General features: G+C 42.0%; 1 protein-coding gene across 1 annotated transcript in view; it reads right to left on the reverse strand.

The window, feature by feature from the left end:
• Positions 1-25,228, reverse strand: part of UNC80 (unc-80 homolog, NALCN channel complex subunit) — a gene marked incomplete at both ends in the record, with an annotated part of 128,707 nt that overhangs the window by 102,302 nt on the left and 1,177 nt on the right. The window contains 10 exons of the mRNA XM_084264990.1: positions 1,100-1,240; positions 2,592-2,814; positions 3,442-3,576; positions 8,372-8,633; positions 12,554-12,693; positions 13,140-13,213; positions 14,875-14,998; positions 17,480-17,778; positions 18,604-18,760; positions 24,976-25,024. Of these exons, the coding sequence (XP_084121116.1) occupies positions 1,100-1,240; positions 2,592-2,814; positions 3,442-3,576; positions 8,372-8,633; positions 12,554-12,693; positions 13,140-13,213; positions 14,875-14,998; positions 17,480-17,778; positions 18,604-18,760; positions 24,976-25,024 (1,604 nt within the window). The remainder of the gene's footprint in view (positions 1-1,099; positions 1,241-2,591; positions 2,815-3,441; positions 3,577-8,371; positions 8,634-12,553; positions 12,694-13,139; positions 13,214-14,874; positions 14,999-17,479; positions 17,779-18,603; positions 18,761-24,975; positions 25,025-25,228) is intronic.

A 25,228-nucleotide genomic window follows, 5' to 3' on the forward strand; every position in this document is an offset into this window, starting at 1 on the left:
TACAAGAGCTACAAAACTTGATGACTATTGAAAGGTAGCTAATTTTTCTTTCACTATATTTTGTGTAGGTTGCTTTAAGGTGGGTAACAAAAATCTATATCCTCTTTATTTACATCCATTCACATCTTCATTTATTTTTATCCTCTTCATTTACATCTATTCATGCCTGCAGTATGTGCCCATGTGCCTGTGACTCCTCTCATGCAGCAACCTAGGACACAACCAATTTTCCATCTCTGCTTTTCAGTGTCAGCCAGAAGAAACGAGTTTATTAGCAAATGCTGCCTTCTAGGGAAAGTAGACAACAGATAGGCAATTGTGAATGACCAGCATGCTTGGATACAGTTGGTAACACAAAACAAAAGACATGTACTTACTCTCTAACTACAGAACATTTCAGGTATTGTCAGTAGCACTATGGTGAGGGAGAAAACAAATTCGCTATGCTTAGGCAATAGGAATGGTGCCAGCAAAGTGCTCTGGTGCAGACAGCCCTGCTGACAGAAGAGAGCTTTCCTCTGCCTGGCTAACATTGTTTGACAAAGGTGGTGCTGCTCGGCCAACAGAAAGACTCTCCCTTCTGGAGCAGACCTGAAGCTTCCCACCAGAGGCGTCTCCCATTGTGGTCACACCGGCATTGTTACTTCTGCAGAGGGCTCCACAACATAGGACCCAGAAAAATTCTGAGTAAGTTTAAAAGCTAGGCTTTATTTGGAACCAGGGGAATTAAGAAAAATTCCAGCAGGTGGGGACTGTGAAAGGGTATTAAATACCACAAGATTCCTGTGAAACGACTGCAGTTAGCAATACCAAGTTTCTGCCCAAACTACTGTGTTCTGTTGTGCTAAGGTGAAAAAATCCCAAATCCTGTTTTCTCCCTGCTCTTGACTGACAATTTTTTTGACAAACTGCACCAGATAAATATGAAAGGTTCAGAACACTTTTCTATACAGAACAAAAAAAACCTTTAAAGATGTGGAAAACAAAAAAAAGGGAAAAAAAATTAGTCATATGCTCACACACGAAAGAGTAACATTTCCTCAGCTTCTCGGCATTGCTATTTCAGTGACACGTTTCTTTCCTCATGTGTTAAATTTACCTTCTTTGACTGTGTTCTCCCCATGGCTGTTGGAGTGGTCGGGCAGGTCAGAGACCAGCGTGTGATGAGAGTGTGAATGCCTGGCGCTCAGGCTCTCCATCTCCGTTGCTGTGTCAGAGCTCCCCCGTCTGGTAAACTTCCCTAGGATGAAGACAAGAAATGGGTATTTGGTTTACCCTTCTGAGAGGTGCTTGGACACAAGAGGCAGTAACTGAGGTTAGAAATTTAAGGATTGGAGCCAGCAAAAGTCAAGGCCTTCCAGGATCGTGTAGAACAGAACCAAACATTACAGTGAGACATCTTATGGGGGTTCATTGACATAAAGACCAAATATACAAACTCTCTCCAAGGTTCTTCCCCATAGCACGTAGTGATTTGATTTAGCTGGCACCCACATTGTCACCCTCCAGCAGCTTCAGGAAAGTAAGACTGGTCAGCAAAGACTTCACCCTTTGGGGAAAATTATAGTATTCTAGTTTATTCTCTCCTTGTCCAAAAAAAAAAAAAATATATAGGTATACAAGAATGGGGAGTGCAAAAGCAAAGGATCTGTTGACCATTGGATCTGAAAAAACATGATTTCATTGAGATACCGAAATGAAAGAACTTTAAGCCAGGACAAGAGTCTTGAGCCCCTTAGATCAAAATTTAACTAACTTATTGAGCTACTGAAGATCTAGAAAAGAGGATTTGGACACTAAGATTACGATTCTTGTAAAAACCTGTAGGTGTTTATTATCATTGACAAAACACATAAGAATCATTAAGAATTCACTTGGCTAAGATCATTGTCCTGTGTCCCCAAGAGGGACACATTTACAATGGGGAGCTTACAAAGTGATGCTACCTAAGCCATGGCCTTAGACAATTATTTTCCCACCTATCATCTCCCAGAAAAGATGCTAGGAAGAAAACCTATGACATTAGGAGTAAGTTTATGAAATAGATATAATGACTAGATACTGTTTAGTGAACACTTGGAAGCTTGAAGGAGTCAATATTTAGATTTAAATACTATATCTTTGCAATACCAAGATAGCATAAGCCTCGCTATCTGAGACAGTACCCTATTTATTTTGTAGCCACTTGAGAAAGACTGTGAATGGTTTTTGCTATCCTCCTAATGACTATATTCTGCCTCTCCAGAGATTTCTCTAAAAGAAGAGGATGCAACCATTCCTAGAATCTATTTTAAGCTGCTGTTGTGCAGTGCTCGCTACCACTCAGGGGCTGTATTGAAGCGTCACGGACATGACTACAGGTTGCTGCAGTAGCTATTATTCCACTTAAGATGGTAGTTTTCAGAGACAAAGTAAACTAAAATGTAAGTCATTCAAGGTCTGCTGTCAGCAGTTGCCACTTCTACAAACAGGGGTGTAATGCTGCAAAGCCAAGGACATAGGATAGATGAAGCAATAAAGAATGTGTGTTTTCTCTGGACCCCCAAGACAGGAATGACACAGAACCTGGGGCAGAAATAACCATATCTCACCTAATATGGTGGTTTGCCATCCTCCTCTCTCAATGCCACGCCGGTCCTCTCCAATTCCAGAGAAACTGCCGAAGGAGAAAGTGCTGCGTGTGGGCGAGACATCCAAGTGATCCTCATGGAGAAGGAAGGGCACGCCCATCCTTCGCTGCCGCTTCTTCCCAGTATGGTGGAAAGGAATCGACCCTTTGCGCTCACGCTCCCTGTCCTCTTTGCGGCTCTTAAACTGCAGGAGCAAGAGGAGCAGGTATGAGAGCAGATAGAGGCTTTGAAGCATGGCAAACTACCATTTGAGGGAAAAAGATAAGAGAGATGTGTGGCCCAAGTTTAATCTTCTACTCTGAGCTTTTTATCTTGGCCATTTTATCGGTGCTCTGGGACCATATGAGCATTTACAGAAGCTCAGCCTTGCCCCAGGCTGGGATGGATGACCTTGTATAATTTTATGACATTCTCACACCATAAGCTAGATTTATAGAATCCACCAAACTGTGCTAATTACCTCAGGTGGCTGCAAACCCAGAGCTTCATGAGGCAAAAACATCAGAAAAACTCACTGATTTAGCTGGAACTACAGTGAGCACCAGCACTTAAAAATCAGCACTGTTTGAGTACTCTCCCCCTCGAGCAGTTTCAGCAGGATAATTATTTGTATAAAGATTTCAGTATTCTGCTTGGAACTGGCATACAAAAACCTTTGTAATAACACACAGAATCACTTCCAATGAAAAGAGACATCAGTCTTGCATATAGCATGAATATATATAGTCCAAGCAGACCTTCAGCTGCTACTTAACAGGACACTGAGGTGCTGAATCATAAGCAAATTAAAGTACAATTGTCTTTCACTCACCTTTTTGAAGATGTTCATCCCCAGGTCTGTGGAGAGATCTGGAACTGCTGGTCTACGTAAGTTGGTCAGTGAAACCTTGGAAAATGCTTCTGTGCTCAGGGATTTTTCTTCCTCATTGCATTTTATTGTAAGATCCTGCAGTTCCCAAAATACAACAATAAGCACAAGGAGAAATAGAGGATAATCAGCTTTAAAAAAAGAAAGAGCTACTTCCACGAGCTGTCATAGGAGCACTACAGATGAAAAGAACCTTCAATTCATCACACAAAACACCATTCACACACTTAAAGAAAAACAAATTAACAAGCAAAATTTAGACACTCCCAGAATTTTTGACCTTGTCCAACATTTCTGTTACCACAGAAAATAAGTAGAGCACATTGTGCTTCCACAGAAAGCCTTGGGCATTGCTGCCAGTGTAGTGTAGTGGCATGGAAGACTCATGTTCTGTTCTCCCCTGATTCTGACCCCAGGTATGACTCTGGGTAGCTGATAATCTTCTTGAGGTCTTGATTTACATTTATGAGCAATCACAATGGCTGTCCTGTTTGAAGCATTTTATTTCAGATCGAAGAGATTATGCACCTTAATAACATATGCCCTTAAACATGTATTTTGGAATTGAACTGCAATAAGCAGCACAGTCCCTTCAAGAGACTTGAAGAAACCCAAGACTTCTATGTCATTCATTTGTCATAACAGTGCTCCAAGATCTGGCCATCACAGTTCATATTTGTGAAAGCCCCTATTGCTATACCCCAGAACGTCCCACGACAGCAAGACCGTGAGGCTAATTTACTGAGAGTTCAGTAGAGGGCACTCCACTCCCCTTCTGCACCCAGCCACGTACATTACAGCTGCCTACGGTAAAGAAAGGCTTTGCTGCTGCAAAAGGTGGCATAAGCTCAGCTCCTGGCCATCTGTTCTCATTAAAGATTTGATGCCACTTTTCATGAGATGATTGTGCAGCTGACCTGACCAAATTCCCTCGGGATAATTTTCTTCTGTCCAAATATCAGCTTATTTCCAATGGCAATGCTATTTATCCTTGCTCCCCCAGCAGAAATCTTGTGCTAAACAACTGGGTCAATGTTAAAAAAATCCTTTTTGCATTTAATCCAGAGACAGTGATACACCAGTGATAGATGAAGTGACTCCTATGGTACAGGAGATTTAGATTCTGGCTAGCCAGAATCTGTTTTGCAGAGCTAACAAGCTTTGCTGTACACAAGCATGCAGTATTATGTATATGAAGGTCCAGCAGAATCCAGTGACAGTTTTTGCAGCTGAAGTCTTAGGCACCAGGTACCACGTTTGCTGTACTGGGCTACTGAGGACCACACATTCTTCACAAACCTTTCAGCTTAATCGAAGGCAGCCTTCAAATCCATGTCACTAATTTTATTAACACAAGGAGACACACACCAGAAAGATTCCTCTGTTTTCAGTCACAGTCAACCAAGGTAAGCTTTTAAACCATTTTCATATATGACTAAAGATTCAGGGGAGGTGTCATATGTAAAACACAGTAGACAGTAAAGCAGGATGCAACCCCAGGTGCTCTCAATAGCAAGGCCAGCAAGGATTTCCTATGGTTCAGTTCTTAGCTTTTATAGCTCTCTGGCCTCTTCTGGTTGGAAAACATTGTATGAATTTATTTCAGGTTCGTTATCTTTGTCCATTAGTTACTATTAGGTCATCTATGGTCATCAAAAGGACAGAGTAAGGATCAGGCCCTGCTGTGATACAAGCCATACAAACAGAAAGACACAGTCCCAGGTCTGAAATCCACTTAGGGTAGGTATCAAACACTAGAAAACCAAATTACAGAATCATCACGTGTACAGTGTGGTATATGTTGTATTTTAATGAAGCAAGCTAGTTCTCCTGTTGAAGACTGATTAAAAATGTGGATGTTGTGTGCAGTAGGTTATGTTGCAATTATATGCACAGGATGGATAAGAAAGCAAAATAGATTTGGGGCTGCTACTCTAGATTTTATTGTTTGTTTTCTAATGCTTTCCTGTCTGCATGACTTTGGCTACCAGTGTATCAGTACGTCTCTGAGCTCTGAAGATATCACACTTGAGACTCTTGGCTTTACATCAGCATTGCAGCAAGTGCTGCAGCTGCATCGGTCTTATGCTTAATTTAAGCTTTGGCTGTTTGACTCTGCAATGTTAGTACAAGACTCCAGAGGTTTGTGAGCCTCTGAAGGTGTCATTTCCTAGACGTGTCCCTACACTGAATTCACTGCATACAGGCGCAATGCGGGTTTCCTTTATCACATGTCGCCAGGTCTGAAAGGAAGGCAGTATTTATTTTATTCACACTCCATCCAGGTACCCTTTTCCTTTGCAACAACAAGTGCTGGCATGTTGCATAGACCTTTCCTACTTTGCTCTTCAGTTTACCAGGCAATATGTGAAGCGTGTTTTTCATGTTCTCTCAATCCCAACCTGTTTAGCCCAAGCTTATCTCTGAAATGTGATTTCAGGCACACAGAAACCAACAAAAAGTGTGAGCAATTTGCTGAGACTCAGAGAGATGCAGGAAGCTCCCTGATAAACTGCAGGATAATAGAATGAATATAGATTTACCAGAAAAATCTACTGGTCCCTGATGTGATTTGCAGGCAGCTGTTCTTGCCTTCCATCAGTTTCTGCCTGAGACTTTAAATCTATCCCACTGAAATACAGAGCACTGATACCTTTGTCAACTGATTGATCAACTTGAACTGATGACTTTGTGTTAAGAGTTTAAGATCTAGATTGAAAAAGCAGGCTTTAATCATATCCCCATGTTGGATGAGCAGGTGAGGTCTCAGCACACAGCCCCCTGTCCTGATAGAAAGAAATGACAAATTTTAGCCATCTGGAGGTGGCATCCTCTTCTCTGCAGAGAGCCTTGAGTGATGAGGCTCTGAATTTAAGAACAGCAGTTAAGTCCCTACAGCTGTCTGGGATGAAACAGAGCCTAGGTGTCTCTGTGCACTGCAAATATTTCAGTCCTCTGAGTTGCAAAGAAGGGGGGCATGAGCTGAAACTTTTCCTGCACAGAAGACCATTTCACCTCCTCCATCACAGCTGCTCTGTGTAACCAACTGGAAGACTTTTTAAATAGGATTCCAATTTGATGAAGTACAGTAAAAATACACAGGACTGACATAGAGGTTACTGAAAGCAATCAAACCTAGCCCTAGAGGGAGGAACGCCCTGGACAGAGTCCTCACATTAGCAGCTAGGAAGTACCCAGTGGAATTGCCAAATGGATTTAACAGAAAAATGTAGGAGCAGCTGAGTAAAGGCATCTTCTGCAAGAGAAACAGCCTGGAAAAGCAAGAAAGAGTCAAGCATGTGAAAGGAGAGAAGCATTTCACTGCGTAGAGAAGAACCAGCACAACACTAGTGCAAACAGGGCCTGGGGAAGACAACCCCATTCACGCTCCCACTGTGCTGAGAACTACTGACTGCACCCCCCGTCGCACTGTTAGCTGAACTTGTTAGTGTGCAAGATAACCGGGTTGTTAGGAGCAAAGGGACAGTATGTCATGGAAACAGTGAACCACATCAGCAGCAGTATCTTCCAGTTCTCCCTCCAGGAGATGATATTAAGGAGGATTTATCTGTCCATGTATAGAAATCCTATAAAATCCCCATGCAAAAGTAGATTAAGACCGAACAGTAATTCACATCACCTGGCCTTTATGGAGATTTGTCAAGCTTTTACAGGGACAAAGCAGGCAACATTTTACAAAAATGACACAAAAGTACAATACAGTTTAAACAATACACTGCTGCTGAGCCCTTAAAACAACAAGTAACCCACCAGCCCTCATAAAAATGGCCATAAAATCCTGAGATTTAAAAATAATGGTACTAATGTTTACATTGCTTAGTGCTTGTCTTCTCACTTACGAACATCAGGAAAAAACATGAGGAAAGATATTTTACCCTTCTACCTTATAAAATGACAAGTCAAAACCTGCCAGAGGTCTACAATGCTGAAAGCAAGGAGTTTAAGAAAACACCTAAAATGACTCAAAAAAGACATTTGACAGAAACATTAACTGAAGATAGAGCCTTTTACTTGAGGTATGTCATAAAATTGGATTGCAAAAATAGAATCTGTATTAAATTTTGTTAGGCAGTTTCATCAACTTAATAAATCAGAACTTGCTGTTAAAAGCCCACATGACAGGAAAAGAATGCACAGCCTAAAAGTAGCACAAATCAACAAGGAGATTAACTGAAACTGCAGCAGCATCCACTTTTTATCCCTGGAATAACAGTGAACTACCCAGAAGAAAAAACATTTAGGCTCTAACACAAAGATCTTTACTGCAGCAAGGTCAGGAGTCTGGGGTTCCTTTTCCAGGAAATAATAAAGCTTGGCAAAAATAAAGGTAAAAGTTACGCAGTTAGAACATCAGGAGAAGAGGTAACAAAATGAAGAGCTTTTAACCACTGCCACTGTTTGCAAAGTCTGGTCCAAGATTTTAACCCAAGGGCTTGCCTGCAGTGTGCAGTGCTATACCAAGTGCAGTTCCTTTCCTCTCTTTTGAGGGGTTACAGCAAAGAAGCTCAGAGTCCTGAGCATTACACCACAATGCAAAGGCAGTCTGATTTCTTCTGAACAACTACATTAGTATATTCACACATCAAAACCCAATGTTATTACAGTTCACCCTAGATTAATTATTCCGAATCAACCCTCAAGCTCTTAGCAGTCACCAGCTCTGGGTCTCTGCATCAGATTCCGCCTCCAAACCCCTCATTGTTCTCATGGTCTCTTTCTGAATCAATGCACGTATCTGACTTCCAGGCAGTTTAACCAACACCGAAGCTGTGCTTTTTCACTAGTTGTCCAAGCACTGCTTCTGAGCATCACCATGACAGTTGCTATTTTCTTACTTCTGGCAACTGCTTACCTGAGTTTTGTGGGTATTCACCAGAGAGGGTGCGGCAGCCACCATGGAGCTGCTGCGAGGTCTTGGTAAAGGCGTGATCTCTGGCTCGGGTGGTTTCTCTGGCTTTTCCTGTAGCATATGCCTCAGCCTCTGCAGGTAGTACATCAGTGACCACTGTGTGCCCTCCTCAGACCAGTGCGGCTGCAGCAGGCAGCGCAGCACTGCCACATCAAAGTATGTGGCATAGCGAGACTTCTGACATGGTGGGATCACCAGGGACACCCTGTTCCAGAAGGAGAAATGTTAGTCGTCAGTCCCCCTAGCCCATCTTAGATACTCACATCTCTGAATAAAGAACCATTCGATGATCATCCATTTGTGCATTCAACTGTTCTTACGGAATCACTGTTGATAGTACAAGGTTTTCTTTGATAGCTGGAAACCAGTTCTGCCCAAGCATACATGCTGGTCCACCCCAAAACACCCAAGAACTTTGCTAAGAGGCCTAAAATTCAGCCACTCATCAATAGCTGTAAGTCCCTCTCATTCTCCTGCCATCCTCAGAAATCACCAGGATGTGCATGCAGCAGTGCCTGCTTCAGCTTGCAGGGACATCTGACACTGACCCTTTGGGACTAAGGCCCTGACTGAGGAAAGCATTACTGAAGACATGTAAGTGAGTATTTAGCTTTCAGCTCCCTAGAGAACTCAAGTACATGCTTTGTTAAGTGTTTTCATGGATAAGCAACTGTGGTCTGAACTGCCCCCAGCACCTGCACTGACTGACTAATTTTTTTCAGCTGGAAACAGACAACCCTTGAGGATCTGCTGCTCAGACACCAGTAATATATATTTAGGTAGGGTTTACATTTGTACCCATCAGCCCTTACTTAAGAAGGGGAAGGAAGGGCAGCTAAGTTAGTTAACCCTTTAAGCCAATTAAATTGATTCTTATATGAGTAAAAGTTACTATTATGGATGCCAAGGTGTTCTAGAAAAGAGGAACATTTTTAGCCTTCATTATGGTTCTCCTGCCTTTCAGATGGTGTCATTTTCTGATGGGTTTTAGTATGGAATTTCTTAAGTATTATAGAACTTAGTTCATTCAAAAGCAAGATGGCTGTAGTAAGCCAGAGAATAGAGATTTCAGAGGGATCATATTCATTTTCACAGTCAGTATTACTGCAATAAAATGCCCCCCACTTTATAATTATTTACCTTTTATATCACTTCTCTCCCAGCTGAGTACAACCACCCTGATCTACCTTCTGTAAAGTCACTAGCTGTTAGGGGACATTCTGTCAGAAAAGCAGCAGTGAAAGGGAATCTGAGGAACAAGAATCACATGGGTAAAGAAGGTGTGAAATGCTGGGAGTGGGGAGGGAACTCTGGAGATCTATTTCTTTGCTTGCGGAAGTACACAACTGGAATGCTTCCACTCAGTCTCTTAGAAACACACCCCCATGAATCTGATTTTTAGATTCTATAAAAAACAACAGCACTTCCATGAATTGCATTCTCAGGCATTGGGCAAACATTACAAGACCATAAAATATTTCTTTAAAAAACCCCACATTTATACTATCAATCCTGCTAAACAGCATGCAAACAGCATTGGCAGGACACCCCCATGTCATGCTGGGTACCACCACATTCTGGACAGAAGTGTCCAAGGCCACAGTCCAGCCAAGCATTAGAGAACAAGCACTGATACTACCCAGTGGAACCTCCAAGTGCTTCAAGTGAAGTGCACACTTAAAGTGCTTTGCTGGATCACTGCCCAGTGCCACAGAGCTGCCCTGTGCATCTAAGGCAGATATAGGACTGGCAAAGGAGAAAGAAGTGTGCAGTGAATGCGGATGCCACTAGGAATCATGTGAGCTCTGCTTCATATTGCATGCTTGGAAACCAGGGGCAGGTGGCAAGGCTGGGCTTGCAGCAGTGTGTGCATCTATAACCCAAACCCGCAGGAGCTGGTTTGCTGCCAGCCCCCCAGGCTCATGTTGAAGGCACTTGGTGACTGCAGACCAGCCGTCCATGTCAGCATATGTCACTATATGCAATCTATAGAGCCAAAGCTTCTCTCCAGTGCTGTATTCAAGGTAGAAATGTTACAAGTTTGATGACTTTAAAATAAGCTGTTAGAAATGCCTGAAAAAATTAGTTAGAAAGGAGGAAATAATGATAAATGGAAATACACAGTAAAGCTTCCCCCAGAAACCTGATGTGAAGGCTGCTTTTGTCACAGGCAAGATTGTGTCACGTAGATGCAGCCTGTAAAAAAACAGATGGATAGCTGGGATAGTCAACACATCCCAGCAAAAGAAATAAGCCCATCACCTCAGTAGCAAATAAAAATTAACATGCATTGCTCCCTGGTCACTTTGCAGGAGTCAGATTAGTGTTTGAGTCTAATGTCCTTTTCATGCTCCCCTGTATATATGTATATGTGGCATAGGCAAACCTGAGGCACAACACGCCTTGAAGCAAGGCATGTTCTCCTTATGATGTATATAATAATATAATATAATAATAATATAATATAATATAATATATAATACTTGTCACTGAGGTCCTGTCTGCAAAGTCTGTTTCCCAGGCAGTGTGTTCAAGACAACAGCTGGATAAAGGGCTGTGGCTTTATTGGCTTCAGCGTTAAACTGTGTCATCTGTAAATGCAGAATTTCACTGAGTGGAGCAGAGATAATTAGCAAGGATGAGAGGAACATGTCATTTGCTCAAGAAGTGTCTGAGGAACCAGAAATTAAACTCTGTGCTTTATTTAGAAGGAAACCTGGTGTTCATATAAACAGCTCTTAGTTATCTGTGACCGCAGGGAAGGTGGAAAGGCAGCCTTCCTTCTAACTGGGCCCAAGGACAAAGGAATACTGCGGCTGTTGGTGAGTAAACAACATTTGTTCCCCCCTCCCCCTCCCCGCCGTTGTCTGTTGCTTGGCAACCAAAGCTCCCTCTACAGTTTTAACTGATCAATGAGTCCTGCAAATGAGGAGACATAATGATGCTCTCTTCAAAGCCTGTCTGTAGCTTCATCCCCATAGCAACCACCAGACCCAGCTTGACAAATTGATCACCTGATGCTGTCGTCTTAAAAGACCGCTTATTTTTTTGGCTGCGCCCTCTGAGCAGTGGTGTTCACACACAGAAAGACAGTTCTGTCCCCAACTTCAGTTTTACTGGCGTGCATTCATACAAATTAAGTCAAGACCCTGAACTGACAGCTGGCGTGACACAAAATCCTGAGGGAAGGATCCTCTTGGAGGGATCAGAATCCTAGAGAAGTTTTGCCCTTTCCACTAGAGAAAGGGTGCATCAAAACCCTTTTTGAGAAACCCGAGCCATTCCTAGATTACATGCAGAAACCCACTCCATCCCACATTTCTTCTGTCTCTGTAATGAAGCAATTTCTTAAAACACTGCAGTGTTTTGGATATGACATTTCCCAAAAGGAGATAAGCAACAGGACTAAAATTTTCAGGAGGAGTTTAAGTGACACTTCTAAATCCAGAGAGATCTAAAAATATTGCTTGGTCTCCCTCCCCCGCTGCCTGAAAGCACTCATCAGCTTCATTTACTTTACAGCACTGATGAGTGGCCAGCACTACTGAAAAGCTGGTTCTATCTTTACCTGCCTAAATCTAGATTTTAAAAAGTTAATTTATCAGTGTCATGCTGGAAAACCGTGGCCTGAGCTCTGCAGGGCAAGCTGGGAGAATGTGTGTGTGGCTGCACTTCTTTGTTAGTCTCTTCCTTTGGGCCAAAAATCTAAAGCAAGCAAAGGAGCAGAATGCAGAGAAGGCATAATGAAGGCAGTGGAGGGAGGCTTGCAAAAATCCTTTCCTAAAGGCAAAGAAAATTTGATCAGAAGGAAGCCAGAAAAGATACAATCTGTCTGCCGCTGAACCTGTTTGTTAGTGTCTTTAATTATAAGAAACCAGCATATTAGAAAAGACCAAATAGACTCTCCTAAGAGGCCAGCTAGAGACTTCTCTAATGAGAGTGGCATTGAATGTCAAGTTTCATCACTTTGCTAATTGCCAAGAACTGAGATTTGCTGAATTAAGAGTTTGAGATAAACATCCAGCACCTTTGTCATGTACAGACAACAGCAGCTACAAGATAAAGGACTTCTGTGACCTCCACCATTGAGTCACCAGCTTAACTTTCTGCTGAAGGCATTTGTACCTGGGATGTGTGGTACCCCTCTCCTGAGAGGTTTGTGAGGATACGCTTCCATCCAAGGAGTTTCCACGATGACATGCTGAAACAGCGGCCTTTGGAGGTACAGAATCTGTCTGGGTTGTCTCACAGACCACCTGTAGTCCCTTTGGATAGTTTTAATAAAAGGAAACAGGTAGATAAACATACTTATCTCTCCCATAATAGTTTTCTTACTGGAATTTCTGCTTAGACATGACTATGACTTATAGCACAATACTGTGGCAGTATCATGGAGAAATTGTTCAGACCTGAGGCTCCTCAGTACCAGGCATTGTACAGGCAAAGTGTAAGGCAGGGCTCTTGCCCAAGAAAATATGTAAGATCAGGCTTCCATCCTATGAGATACGGCCAAGAATATGCTGACTACTACACTCAGTACCCTTTGGTTCCACTGCAGACAAGGTTGGAAGCCTTAGGATGAACTGTGAAGAGCTATAATTTCTGGAGATGTAATACTTTAGGGTCGTAACTGCAAGTTCTAACTTAATATTACTTTCTTCTCTCCCTCATCTCCTTATTCAAGCTTGTCTAACCTTGACATACAACTTACCTCAGTATGTCCGCTATCCAGATTAGGGGATTCACAAGTCACGCTCTGATTGTTGGTGGGAGAACTTCTCTTAGCTGAGGAAAGAAGTCAAAGGAGGATATTTTAGGAATCACCTCTAATATCAAAACGTACCACTGGAAGGGTAAAGCAGAAAACAAAACCAAACCCAAAGCAGCATCTCTCTGTATAGACTGTGCATTAGCCACAGCCATAAAAAGAAAAAAAATGACAGGCTTAATTTTTGCACAATTCTTTCCACTGAAAAAATCCCTATTTATTTAAAATTATATTTGAATATAAATTTTGCCCTAAATTCATCTGGCATCAAATTGATTTTTTCCTAGGCATACTAGTGCCTTTTATTTTGGAGCTCTTCCTCCTCCTATTTTCACATATATTCAGCTCCTTTTCTAGGTTACATCTCTCAGAATGTATTGTGATTTCCAACTTGACATAAGCCTTCATCACAGGAAACAGACAAATGTCATACAGAAAGTTTGATCAGTGATACTGTAGGAGATCATCACAAAAACTAGGATGACAATTCTTGAAATCCTGTCATATTGCAAGCTATTCAAATAGGACTCAGGATCATACTGACAAATAAAACATCACAAAGCTTCTCCAGGAGGTTTTTTAATTTGCTGTTTGAAAGAAAATTTAAGTAAATTTAACTTTCATGTCCCAACTTGAGAGAACAATGCTAAGATAGCAGGATCTTCCTTGATATAAAGACCATCATTACAATTTCCAATTCTGTTCTACTGAAAAAAACTTCAAAACAGATTATTTTCATTTCAGACTTTAGTCCTGAAGTGATTCTTTAGGGATTTTCTGACCACACTCGAGACCTACACAAAAAAATCCAAGTCAAAGAAAATTTAGGACTAATTCCCTTTTTTCATTTCAGGGCTGAAATCCTTTGATTCCAGATCTTGAAGCAGAGGGAAGAAAAGCTAAATGTCAAAGATGGTTTTAAATTATTTGAAAGTCTTGAATCTTTCCAATTCTGGACTGTCCCAGAGGCCTATAGAGCCTTCAGGACAAAAAATTACATCCAAAATGACTTGTCACCAGAAAAATCTGATTTAGTGAACTATGTTTTTACTGCTATGAAAATTACAGTTCTGCACCCTTGAGAGTGAGCAAGCCATGCTACAGTGACATACCCAGCACACTTTCAATTCACTACCTTGTAGGATTTAAGCAAAACTTTTGTCTAAAAACATAACAGTGGTATGGAAAAGCAAATTCTCAACCTAAGCCTTCTTTGGAGCCTCTGGAAACTACTTTGTCTAATTTCACAACATGACAAAATTAAAATTGTAGATAGAATGAGAACCTACACTTCCTCCACGGATGATTTTTGTCCAGTGCCAGTCTGGAAAAGCCTTCTCCACCTGTGCCAGGCTGCTGCCAGAGACAGCCTTTGCCTTTCTCAGCAACTATGGACGAGACGATGAAGCAGAGAGAGGAGTCTGACAGGAAATGACACTCCTACCAAAGAGCTTCTCATTCCCTATTTGTGATTTCTCTCTCATCTCCTATTTAATTATTATACAAACACTGATTGGCTCTGAGGGGAAACAACCTTCAACTGTTCCCCAAGGTTTGACTAGTTCCTGCAGGACTAACACATTCCTTCATAGACTACAAAGGGTAGGGCAGCATCAGGCAAAGAAAGGAAAGGTGTCCCAGCTCTCAGGAGCTACTTTACCACAGCAAAGTCACAGACCTGTAACGATGTTCCTGATTGGTTTTACAAGGGCATTGAAGGCAGAAACTTCAGGCTGCCTGTGTTCCCACATAGGCTGCCAAATAACAAGGCCACTAGCCAACCGAAATGTCAGGTCAGACTCCTAGAAAGAGAAACAGAGGCTTTATCACACAAGCTCACACAAAAGAATGTTGTTTCCAGTCTAGAAGGACTGTAATTTCTCTGATGTACAGGTCTTGTGCATCAGCGATACCGTGTGCAGTTCTGTGGTCAGAATATGCTGCCTCAAAGGCCACTGATACCACTCAGCAGACATCAACACATTTCAAGTAAAAACATAAGGAAATCTCAATACAAAAATGTACAAGAGGCTTTTCCCAAATGAACCCTGTTTTTTCCAGGACATAAAGCTGTAAATGAAAAAGCTGTTCCTGTGTCAGAAGGCATCCCCTTCCGACCATAACCACTTCATATTCAGTATTCAAACTCAGCCTTAGGATTTACACTCCAAGACTTGAACTTCTTTCCCCTAAAGAAAAACATTGCTTTGAAATTGAGGAAACATGAAATGTGACAAATTACTATAACTTAATAGTATACAATCATGTTATTACTAGTATTGTTAGTACCTGAGCTATATCAATACATTGAGAGAGACATTGGTACTACTTACACCCCTGCCATCATTGTTTTACATATGCAGTAGCTGCAGTCATGTAAATTAGTACACAAGTAAATCTTAGCAGGATAAAGGTATCAAGTAAGTATGCACTTACTTGACCTAAGGTCATATCTAAATCAGGAGATACTGCTGTTGGTATAATCCAGCTATCCCCTTAAGGCAAACAAACATGGTAATATCCTTTTGGCAGCATAATTATAGCTGCACCACAGTCTCCTGTTAAAATAGCTCCACATACCACACAGAGCTAAAGGGATGGAAGGAGCTGTCTAATTGTAGCTGTCCAACTCTTTTACTCCTTACTCTTTGTTAGTGCCATCACATCATAATGAGCTCCCAAGTAATGTTACAAACTAAGCTTGTTTTAAAACACTATTTTTACTAAGGAGCACCTCGCAAGACTCTCGGAAGTTGTGGCAGTAGCATGTGTTGCATTTTTACTTTGCACTGCTAGCTTTTGGTGACATGCCAACACTTCTATCTACAGTTAAGTCACATGCATTCCCCTCAGCCCCCAAAAATCTATTTTAAAAGCACATCGCTAAATACACAAATCCTCTCAGAAGTTCAGAATTCCATCATTTAGGTCTACCTGTGCAAACATGTATCATCTTCTTTGAGCACATAGATTATTTTGGTTATCTGATCAGATAGTATTCCTCCTGAAACCTCTGCCTCTGTGAAACACAGGGGACCATGTTGACTCTGAGCCAGTTACATGCCTCAACTGCCTCACCTTTTATGAGCTTTGATTTGATGACAGAAACATGCATGTTTTCATGGTCTTTTCAATGTTCATCAGCACAGCGTCACAGAGATTTTCATGGTAAACCTGAGATATTGTTATTTACTCCATCTTGTAACTGGGAAACTACATTAATATAAACAAATTGGAAACCTAATCTCTAATAGCCAGGATCTATCTCCAGTTTCATTTCATCTATTTAAAGGGCAGGCTGCATTTGTATGTATAGCACTGTGAAGAATTCAGCATTTCTTCCTGTTACGTTCCAGTAGCTTCAGAGAAAATGTAGAACCAGTAGACAAGTGTGAAAAATTTGGGCTAAGTAAATTGAGTAATACTATACAGGAATTCAGCAGCAGAAGCAGAGAAAAATCCCAGCTCTCTAGACCTGCTTTCTCTTGCTTTAACAGATTATCCTTTCTTTCTGTCCTTTATCTTCAATTATCGCAGCATACAAGGCTGGATTAGAACACATAACAGCCTTCATCACTTCATGACTTAATAGACCTTTTCCAAACACCTTCTTTCCATAGTCAGTTTCTCTTCCCAGGACTAGCTGGAAATGTAAAGGCTAACACCAGGCTTCCAGAGAGATTAAAGGCAAGAGACAGGAGCTGGAACAGGCAGAAAATGTCTCCTCATCACATCACTCTGCAAAGTTGGCATTAAGACCAACAGAGGGACTGCAGCAGACAGAAAGCCTGCAGCCTGCTTCCAACTTGCCTTTACCACTGCCATGCTTACACCACTATCGCATATTCCTCATAATTAGCATCACGATGATGCTAATTGGTCTCCAGTGGCAGCCCCAAGGTGGAATCCCTGAACAGCTAGCAAGGTTCTTCTGAGCAATGGTTGAGAATCACTGGAGCAAACCAAAGCTCACAATCCTTTCTGCAGATTCCAGGGTCCCAAAGACTTCAGAAGAGCCACAGATCTTTGACATTCCTAAGGGCTACAAATGTCTCACTTCAGATTTATTTTGCTTTGTGTCTGCCTGATGCTGTGGTGATTGTTCATGTCACTGGAAATATTTCTTCCTGATGGCAGTGGAACTCTGCCAGCTTGTTAGAACATTTCCAGTGGTCACACAGTGCACACTGTAGGCTGAATTAATTAACAATCACAAAGGCAGTATCATTCTTTTCCTGCTCAGAGGTCTCTCCACACAAGTACCCCACCAGTGTTCCACTTACTTTAATCCTGTGGACAAGAGGAGCAAAAAGGAACACAAAGAGCTCCACTGTGGCCATGGAGTTCTGGAAGAACTTCCTTCTGTTATTCTCCTCTTCATCATTCGTGGCACTGGGCCGGGGATGTCCTGGTGATCCCTGGTTTTCAGCCTGGTGGATAAAGGCGCTACTGCTCCCTCCCCAGCTGGAACCTCTGTCTCCTCCAAATCGGTCATTGCTGCAGTCCTGAGGGGCCTCCAGCAGCATCCAGTGAAGAGTGTGAAGAAGCTTTGTTTCAGCTACTCCAAGCTTATCCTGATGTCCTGGATGGAAAAAGGCATAACAGTATCTCACAGGATTCTCATTAATGATATTGTTAAGACTTCCAGAGCTGCACAGTAAATTGGGCATCCAACATCCTGATGAGCATTTGAAAATTCGAATTCTACCATTAAAAGTATCAGCATTCTGTTTCATTATGCTTGAAACCTCTTAATTCTCAAGTCTTCACCTACTTCGCAGCATTTGCAATTCAGTCCCTGAAATGTCAGTTGCAGGGCAACTGAATGCATGGATATAAGAGTGTTCCCAAAAGATGCCAGCTTGACAGACTTGTCTGTTCAACTCTATTGAATGGCAAATTTCATGAAGCAAATTCCTGCTGGAATCAGTAAAAGACTAGTAAAATAAGCTAGATTTGGACCTTGTTCTATTCTTATTACCTGATTGACTTATCTCTTGAGAATCAAACGCATTTGCCTGAATAAAGAGAAGGGAAAAAACCCAGAACTGAAGATATCAGAAGTATCTGCTGCAATTGGGCACTGCACCATGCCTTGAAAGAAATATGCATTCCTTCAAGGAACCCACGCCTGATGGATGGTAAGGCTTTTGCTAAAGCTAGTTCTATTAAATTCTTTTGAAAATAACTAGCAAAACACTACTGAACTACTTTGACTCTTCAGCTCATCAGACCATTACCTTTATGGGAAACCTCTCACAGGTGAGAGCAGATCAAGAATGACAACCCACCGAATGAACTAACTGGGATTCTAGGATTTAGAACACAGTGGCGCCCTGAGCATCAACCTGTCATATTTTGACTGACACTTTCAGTAATGGAAAAACAAACTCACACGAGCACTAACCTAGCTTGTTTCGGTTGGAGAGCAACGTGGCGGTGCAGTGCAGCACGTGCGGGAGTGCAGCCTGGACAAGTTCCCAGCGAGAAATGCTCTGGATGGCTTCAGAGAGAGCTGGAGAAAGGCCATGTAGCTTGTTCTCTACTAAAACTCTTTCAAAAGACTAAAAGTAAGAACAAAGAAAAAAAGACACTGTATATCTATTTCTGCACATACCTTCTAGTACCTACAACATTCACTTTCAAAATCCTGTAATCTGTAATTTTTCATTATGTAACTACAGCAGACCTTAGAATATTTTTCCCAAAAGAGAGACCATAGCTACAGCTCCCCAGACATATGGACATACTTGGCTAAAAAAATGAATGGCCCATTCTATATTTTCTATTTTAAAAAAGTACTAAAGCAAGTATCACGTATGCATTAGTAAGTGCTAACATCAAGCCAGGCTTACAGTTGTGCTGGGTATTAATCTGGGATACCAGAAATCTTGTTGGAAGTCACAGGAGCTGATGAAGCCTGTATTTGTGGAGGTGAGAGCTGGATATTCTTCTCACATGCACACATGCTCTTTCAGTTTAGTGTAACATAAAGGGCAACACATTAAAGGTATATAAGCCTTAGGAATTGTTTTCACACCCTGCCACAAAAAATAATCAGTGTACAAAATTTTTTGTTGAGCGATGATGCAATGGTCTTGTGAACACTTAAAAGAGCTGATGGCTGCAGCAAGCTCATTACTTCCACCTCAAGCAACACAAAATACAACTATCTGCCTTTTAAATCCCTGAGGAAGCTCCTTATTACTAGTTGCTCCAACTACTTCACTAAGTCCTTCTTCTGACCAGATGCAAAGATAGGTCAGAAAAGCAGTTATTACATTCCTTTACCAGAGTTCCTAAAGCAACAGAAGACATCACTGGTAACGCATGTCCTTGTCGTATACCAACTTAGCCTCCTGGCTACCTATCTGTTCACAAGCTGTTTCACAAATTTTATCAGGCTCTGGGCAAACAAGTAACTGTTGGCATTCGTGACCTAATGGAAGCTTCAAATGCCCTCACTCCAGATTCATAAAGCTTATCCTTTAACACTAGTCATAACAATTTTTCCTGTAAAATAAGGGGGGGATAATAAGAATAGACTTAATTACAAAGAAGAAATGCAAAAAGGGCAGCAGTCAACCTAGCTCTACATGACCAGGCACTCGTAGGTAGAGGCACGCTAACCAGTCACCACCGTGGTAACATGCACTCCTCTGCAGAGCCCAGCAGGTGCGCGCATTGGGTCTCGCAGGTCACCGCCACATCTGGCAGCATGGGCGGACATGAGCTCCTCCATCCAGAGGCCGGATGCCCCAGTACAAGGACAGTGACACACCATCATGGCTTTACAGCATCCCCAGTAAGAGCTCTGCTCCAGCAAGCATGCAGGCAGAGGAACACACATCTATCCATACTTACAACCTAAGACAGAATCAGCTCCCCAATAGCACAGACAGACTGATAGAAGGGGAGAGGGACTGTATGATTTACAGACATGCATTTGAGAAGTATTCAGACCTGAAAGTGCTTATAGAGGACTAATCCTGCAGCAATACAAATTGAACCCAAGGAAATACAGACAATAAATATCAGAGCTTCCAACAAATACCTTTCTGATAGCTGACATTGGAGACCATTAGTCACAATATGTGAACAAAAGTACTGGGTTCCTGGGGTTTAGTAAAAAACAAGCCATGGATACAATATCAACAATATCTTAGACAACATGTCTACCATGGAAAAGATGCCCCAAATCACAAAGATCTGCTGGGGGACACATTATCTACAAAGGGAAACTGTCTCCTGCCACTCGTTCCTATCAGTTCATGAACAGTGAGGGGAATACAAGTAGTAACACCAGCTCCTTTTGGCACTCTGGAAGGGCACCGAAGGGCAACTTGCAAAGTGCTCTGAGATTCAGGGATGTCCAACACTTGGAAATCCTTGGCAGGTGCAGGAGCCAGGTACTCATGGTTAGGTCTGAATATTCTGTTCAGTTCAGGAACTACGAAGGCATTGTGCTACACTAACTGTTGAGAGTACACCAGAAGAAAGATGACAGAGGTCTATCTAGAACAACTATGTCAGACAAGGTTACCTAACAAAAGGGGGACAACAAAGCAGCAAAGTATCCCCAGAAGCAAGACAAGAGCTGCAGGGTTAACGCATGGTTACAAACACCAAAAAGTCTGAGCTAGTGAAAAACGTGAGATTTTTGTTAAAAGGGGACAGGGTGCCATTCTTTATCCATGCTCCAGCGACACACTCCCACCTCTACTCACACATCAGCTCTGTGGCTGAACGAAGGCTCCAGTGAGACACGTCAAGCCTCTACACAAGCCAGGCAGCATGACAAGAATGTGCAGTTCTTGCAACATGTGTTGCCATCAGATTTGCTTGGAGTTCTCCATAAAGGCCCAGCTCACAGCTGCTTGTGCCTACAGCAGACATTCAAATGCAAGGCCCTGGGTTACCATTTCCTTTTGCTCCTGCAGAGCTTCCTTCTTTGTCTGCTATGGCTCTACTCTGACTTCCAGGATCTGCTACAGAGACTACACAGGCATTAAGATGAAAGACCTAATTTTCACCTCACATGAACTAAGCAACTGCTGCTACAGCTGAGAGGAGTTACATGCTTCAATGAGAAGGCTGAATGAGAATATCTGAAGTAAGCTCCCTGCCAGTCAGAAGAGAGATATTGTTGTGTTATGGATACGTCTGGAGCTGCACTTTCAGGGCCACTGCTTGCCTGAGAAAACAGTTACCTACTTATTGCAGGCTTGCCTATGCCTGCAAAACCCACATGCCAAAGGAGGATAAAGAACATCTGCTGAGGTGGTTGTGAGGAAAGTCAGTGTTATGCCTTGGCTGGAGAAAGGGCAGCCCCTTTCAGCAGTGCTCTGCCTGTGTGTGTTCTGCTCCCTCAGGGCCACTTACACAAGCATTTTTCCTTTTAGTCTGGTGATGCCATCTGTTTTCACAGGGAATGGCAGTCAGGCTTGTCTGGCTGCCTTCCCACTGCTGCTGTTCTCCTTTTACCTTCTTCTCCACCAAGAATGAAAGGGGTCATTAAATACCTTGTGACCAGGGCCACCCTGGGTATCACTTTGCTGCTGGAACATGGGCAGGTAGCTGCCTGAGGAAACTTAGACAAGCTATACAGGACAGATCAGACTCTGGGTGGGCTTTGCCATGGTTTCCTATACAGCTTTCCTTGAGTCACATGAACTTCCCTTGTTCTAAGCCCAGGTGACCTGTACCTGTAAGCAAGCTGCATAAGGCAGCAAGGGGTCAGCCAGGCCCCTAGCAGACAGCTAGGACCTTGGGAAGCTCAGCACCCCCTGTTCCATCCTCTCAGAAGCACCAGAGGAGCTGTAGGTCTCCTCCCTGGAAGCAACTATAAGCAACTATTTGAAATAAAAAAAAAAAAAAAAAAGCAGTAAGGTAGGAGAGCAGGACCCAGTGCCTAGCCTAGTGTAAATACAGAAGGACCCTGATTGACACATAAAGAAAGTAAAGCTTAAGTCACTTCAGATGGACTGGAAGAAGTTTAAATGCAGGCAGACAGTCTAGGCAAGGTCCTCGGAGTAGAGAAGAGTTAATAGATCTAAAACATTAACCTTGGAGTTCATAGCACAAGGGGTGGTAAGGCTACATTGTTGAATAAACATAGTAATTGTTACAAACATTGACAAACAATGAAAAAGAGAAGCAAAGCACTTTATTTGCAGAAAATTCCCATGTTGTGAACCTCAGTTTTCTGCAACCATGCCCATCAGCTAGATAAAACGCGGTCTCTTTTTAAACTCTGTTCCATATCTATCCTTTAATCATTCATAGCATCAAAACATATTACTACATTTGCAAAAACAAGTAAAAAAAAACAGAAAAGAGGTAACCTTTGGATTTGCAGGACTCTTGAGAAAATGTTTGTGTTCTCCAATGCAATCCAGGGTAAAAGAATTTAAAACATATCCACCAAAAAAACATGTTAGCTTTGTACAGTCCTCGCATTCCTGTGAGGTCATTTCCAGCTTTGACTCATGCACATTAGGAATGTCATCATGTCATGGCAGAAGAGCATCAGAATGAATAGACGAAAGAACATGAAATCCATATTGAAGGCACAAGAGTATTTAGACAGTGTAAGGTAATGCTGGCTGGGGGTGGGCAGGGTATTTACCATCAGGTTAAAGGCCAATATTCATAGACGAAGTCAGTGCCATTGTTCAGGTAAGGAAAACATGGCTGGGAAAGGGCCAGGTTTTCCTCAAGAATGTGAAGCATAAAGCAAAGCTCAAAGCAGCCATGCAATCTGCTCTTGCAGACCAGATGCTGTACTTGCTGAATCTAGACCTCTGGCATCTTAATCCTCAGTGCACAATATGCAGCGAGTTCTCCTGCAGCAAGTTGAGAGCCAAGAATAATAATAGAACACTGTACAACGTTGTGTCATACGCTTTGTCAGACAGTTAACAGTTAGTTAACAGCCTATAGACATGCCTGCAACAATTCTGGCTGGAGAATTTCTAAAGGACAGATTATATAACAGGTGCACAGTATTTTTAGGCACACTAGTCAATACAGGGTGTTAGATAGTCAGCTTGATGTTTCAGAAGATAGCCAACTACCTGTCACGTTCCAGAAACCCTGTCTCACCCATGCAGGCAGCACTCTGCTACCGCACTGGATAATACGGAAGGTGGTGGTGTGGGCAGACATTCCTGTGTATTGGCAGAAATGGGAAACTGATGAGCAAAAGAAGGTGGCAGATGCAGCAGTTCAGGCTGTATCAAATCAATTCCTCAAAACTAAGCCCCACCTTTGAAAGCTTTCTACCATAGTTTCATGATTATGTGAACAATGGAGAAGACTCCGTTTCTCCTTCACCCGAGGGGTGGAAATTGATTAAATGTATTTTTCCAGAGCTCCTTTTCCCTTGGATGAAGTATGTGAGTTATGTTGCCTTGCAGCTGGGTTTTTTTTGTATTTTGGAGTTGGTTTGGGTTTGTGGTAGGGGTGTTGTGGATTTTTTGGCGGGTGGTTTTGTTGTTGGTTGGGTGGGGGTTTTTACATTTAATAAATTCAGATTTCTGCTTATAGAACGTTGCATTAGAATCAGCCTGGGGGACATAGAGGAAGACCTGATGCCAACTGCACAGCATGAAGCATAAGGAATTTGCAGACATCATGGAGAACACACAGAGAAGGAAGCTCTGTCCCTTTACCCAACAGTAATAGATGTTAGCTCACTGGTGGGGCCACAGCCTCAGACTATAGGTGCCTCAAGGCATGGCTCCTGTGCACTCCTGAAACTCCTGAAAAGGGCCATAAGGCACCAAGCTCCATTTTCTAGTTTCTGAACAGTCAGGAACCATCAATGTTTTAAAACAGCGATAATGCTTTTGGCTCCATGTGCCAGGATTACTATACATTTTACTCACCAACATGCTAAGGCACCGTTCCTCTATCAGTATTCTGTATCTAGCAACAATGCTGAAAAATTTATGGATTTCTTAGAAGAAAATTAGTCAGCAGAAGCTAGGGCTTCTCCAGCTTAATATCTTGTGAGAAGGAAGTCAGAAAACTGCTGCAGAGAGACCTAAGTACTTTAAACTATTAAGATACATGTCCAGACCAAGTTTTTCCAGTCTGTCAAGTTTGGCTGCAACTGCTTAATGCACTTTAAGTCATCCAAAGCTCAGCAACAGTTCAAGGAATTCTGAAACTCCCTAGATACCCATCTTACTTGAAGTTGCTGCATGTCTTCCCTTTCTCCTCCTTTTAGATAGTAGATGTAATTCAAAATATATTTAGAAAGAAGAGTTATTAACCTATGTTTCTTTATGCTTCCAAGACATGCGTCCTCTATTTTCCAGTAGAGGAGTTGTCTTCATCTTGCACCATGATAAAAGTATCGTTTCAAGCCTGTTAGTAATATTTAGATTTTAATATTTTAAATGTGAAAAAAGTCCAGTAATCACAAACTGAAATTATATCAGTCTCATCTGAAAACACACACACACATGAACTCCAAGTTTAGACCCAGATAGTCATACCTTAGTCTGCCCATATCATTATTTAATTACTAATCAGATCAATTACTAGTATCCAAATCAACACATTTTTGTTGTGTATAGAGATACACATTATATCCAAATTCTTTAAACAGGAAAAGGCTTCAAATCCTGATAAAAGTACAAAATTAAGCTGAATGGACGAAATCCACTTCTGGCGCAAGCTGAGACGCTTGCTGGTCAGCCACCACTGCCAGATCAAGTTGCCTGAAAAGTTAGTTACTAACAAGAGTTGAAAAAGAGAAACATGTACATACCACACAGGAAGCTTCATATTGTTTCCCCAGTTTAGGTCTTAAAAATGCACTGAAGGAAGGGAGAAAAATCATTAGAGACCCCAAACTTCACGTGTGGATCTTGCTTAATTATTTTTAGAACTTTTCTCAAGTGATCAGCTTGGGAAAAAAAAAACAAGAAACTTAATGAAAAGGAAGATATAAGCCAAAACAATGTTCAGATACCTGTTGATGTCTGACAAAATGCTATTACCTTTTCTAGAAGACACATGTA

This window comes from Gallinula chloropus, assembly GCF_964237585.1.
Source record: "Gallinula chloropus genome assembly, chromosome: 5".
Classification (NCBI taxonomy): domain Eukaryota; kingdom Metazoa; phylum Chordata; class Aves; order Gruiformes; family Rallidae; genus Gallinula; species Gallinula chloropus.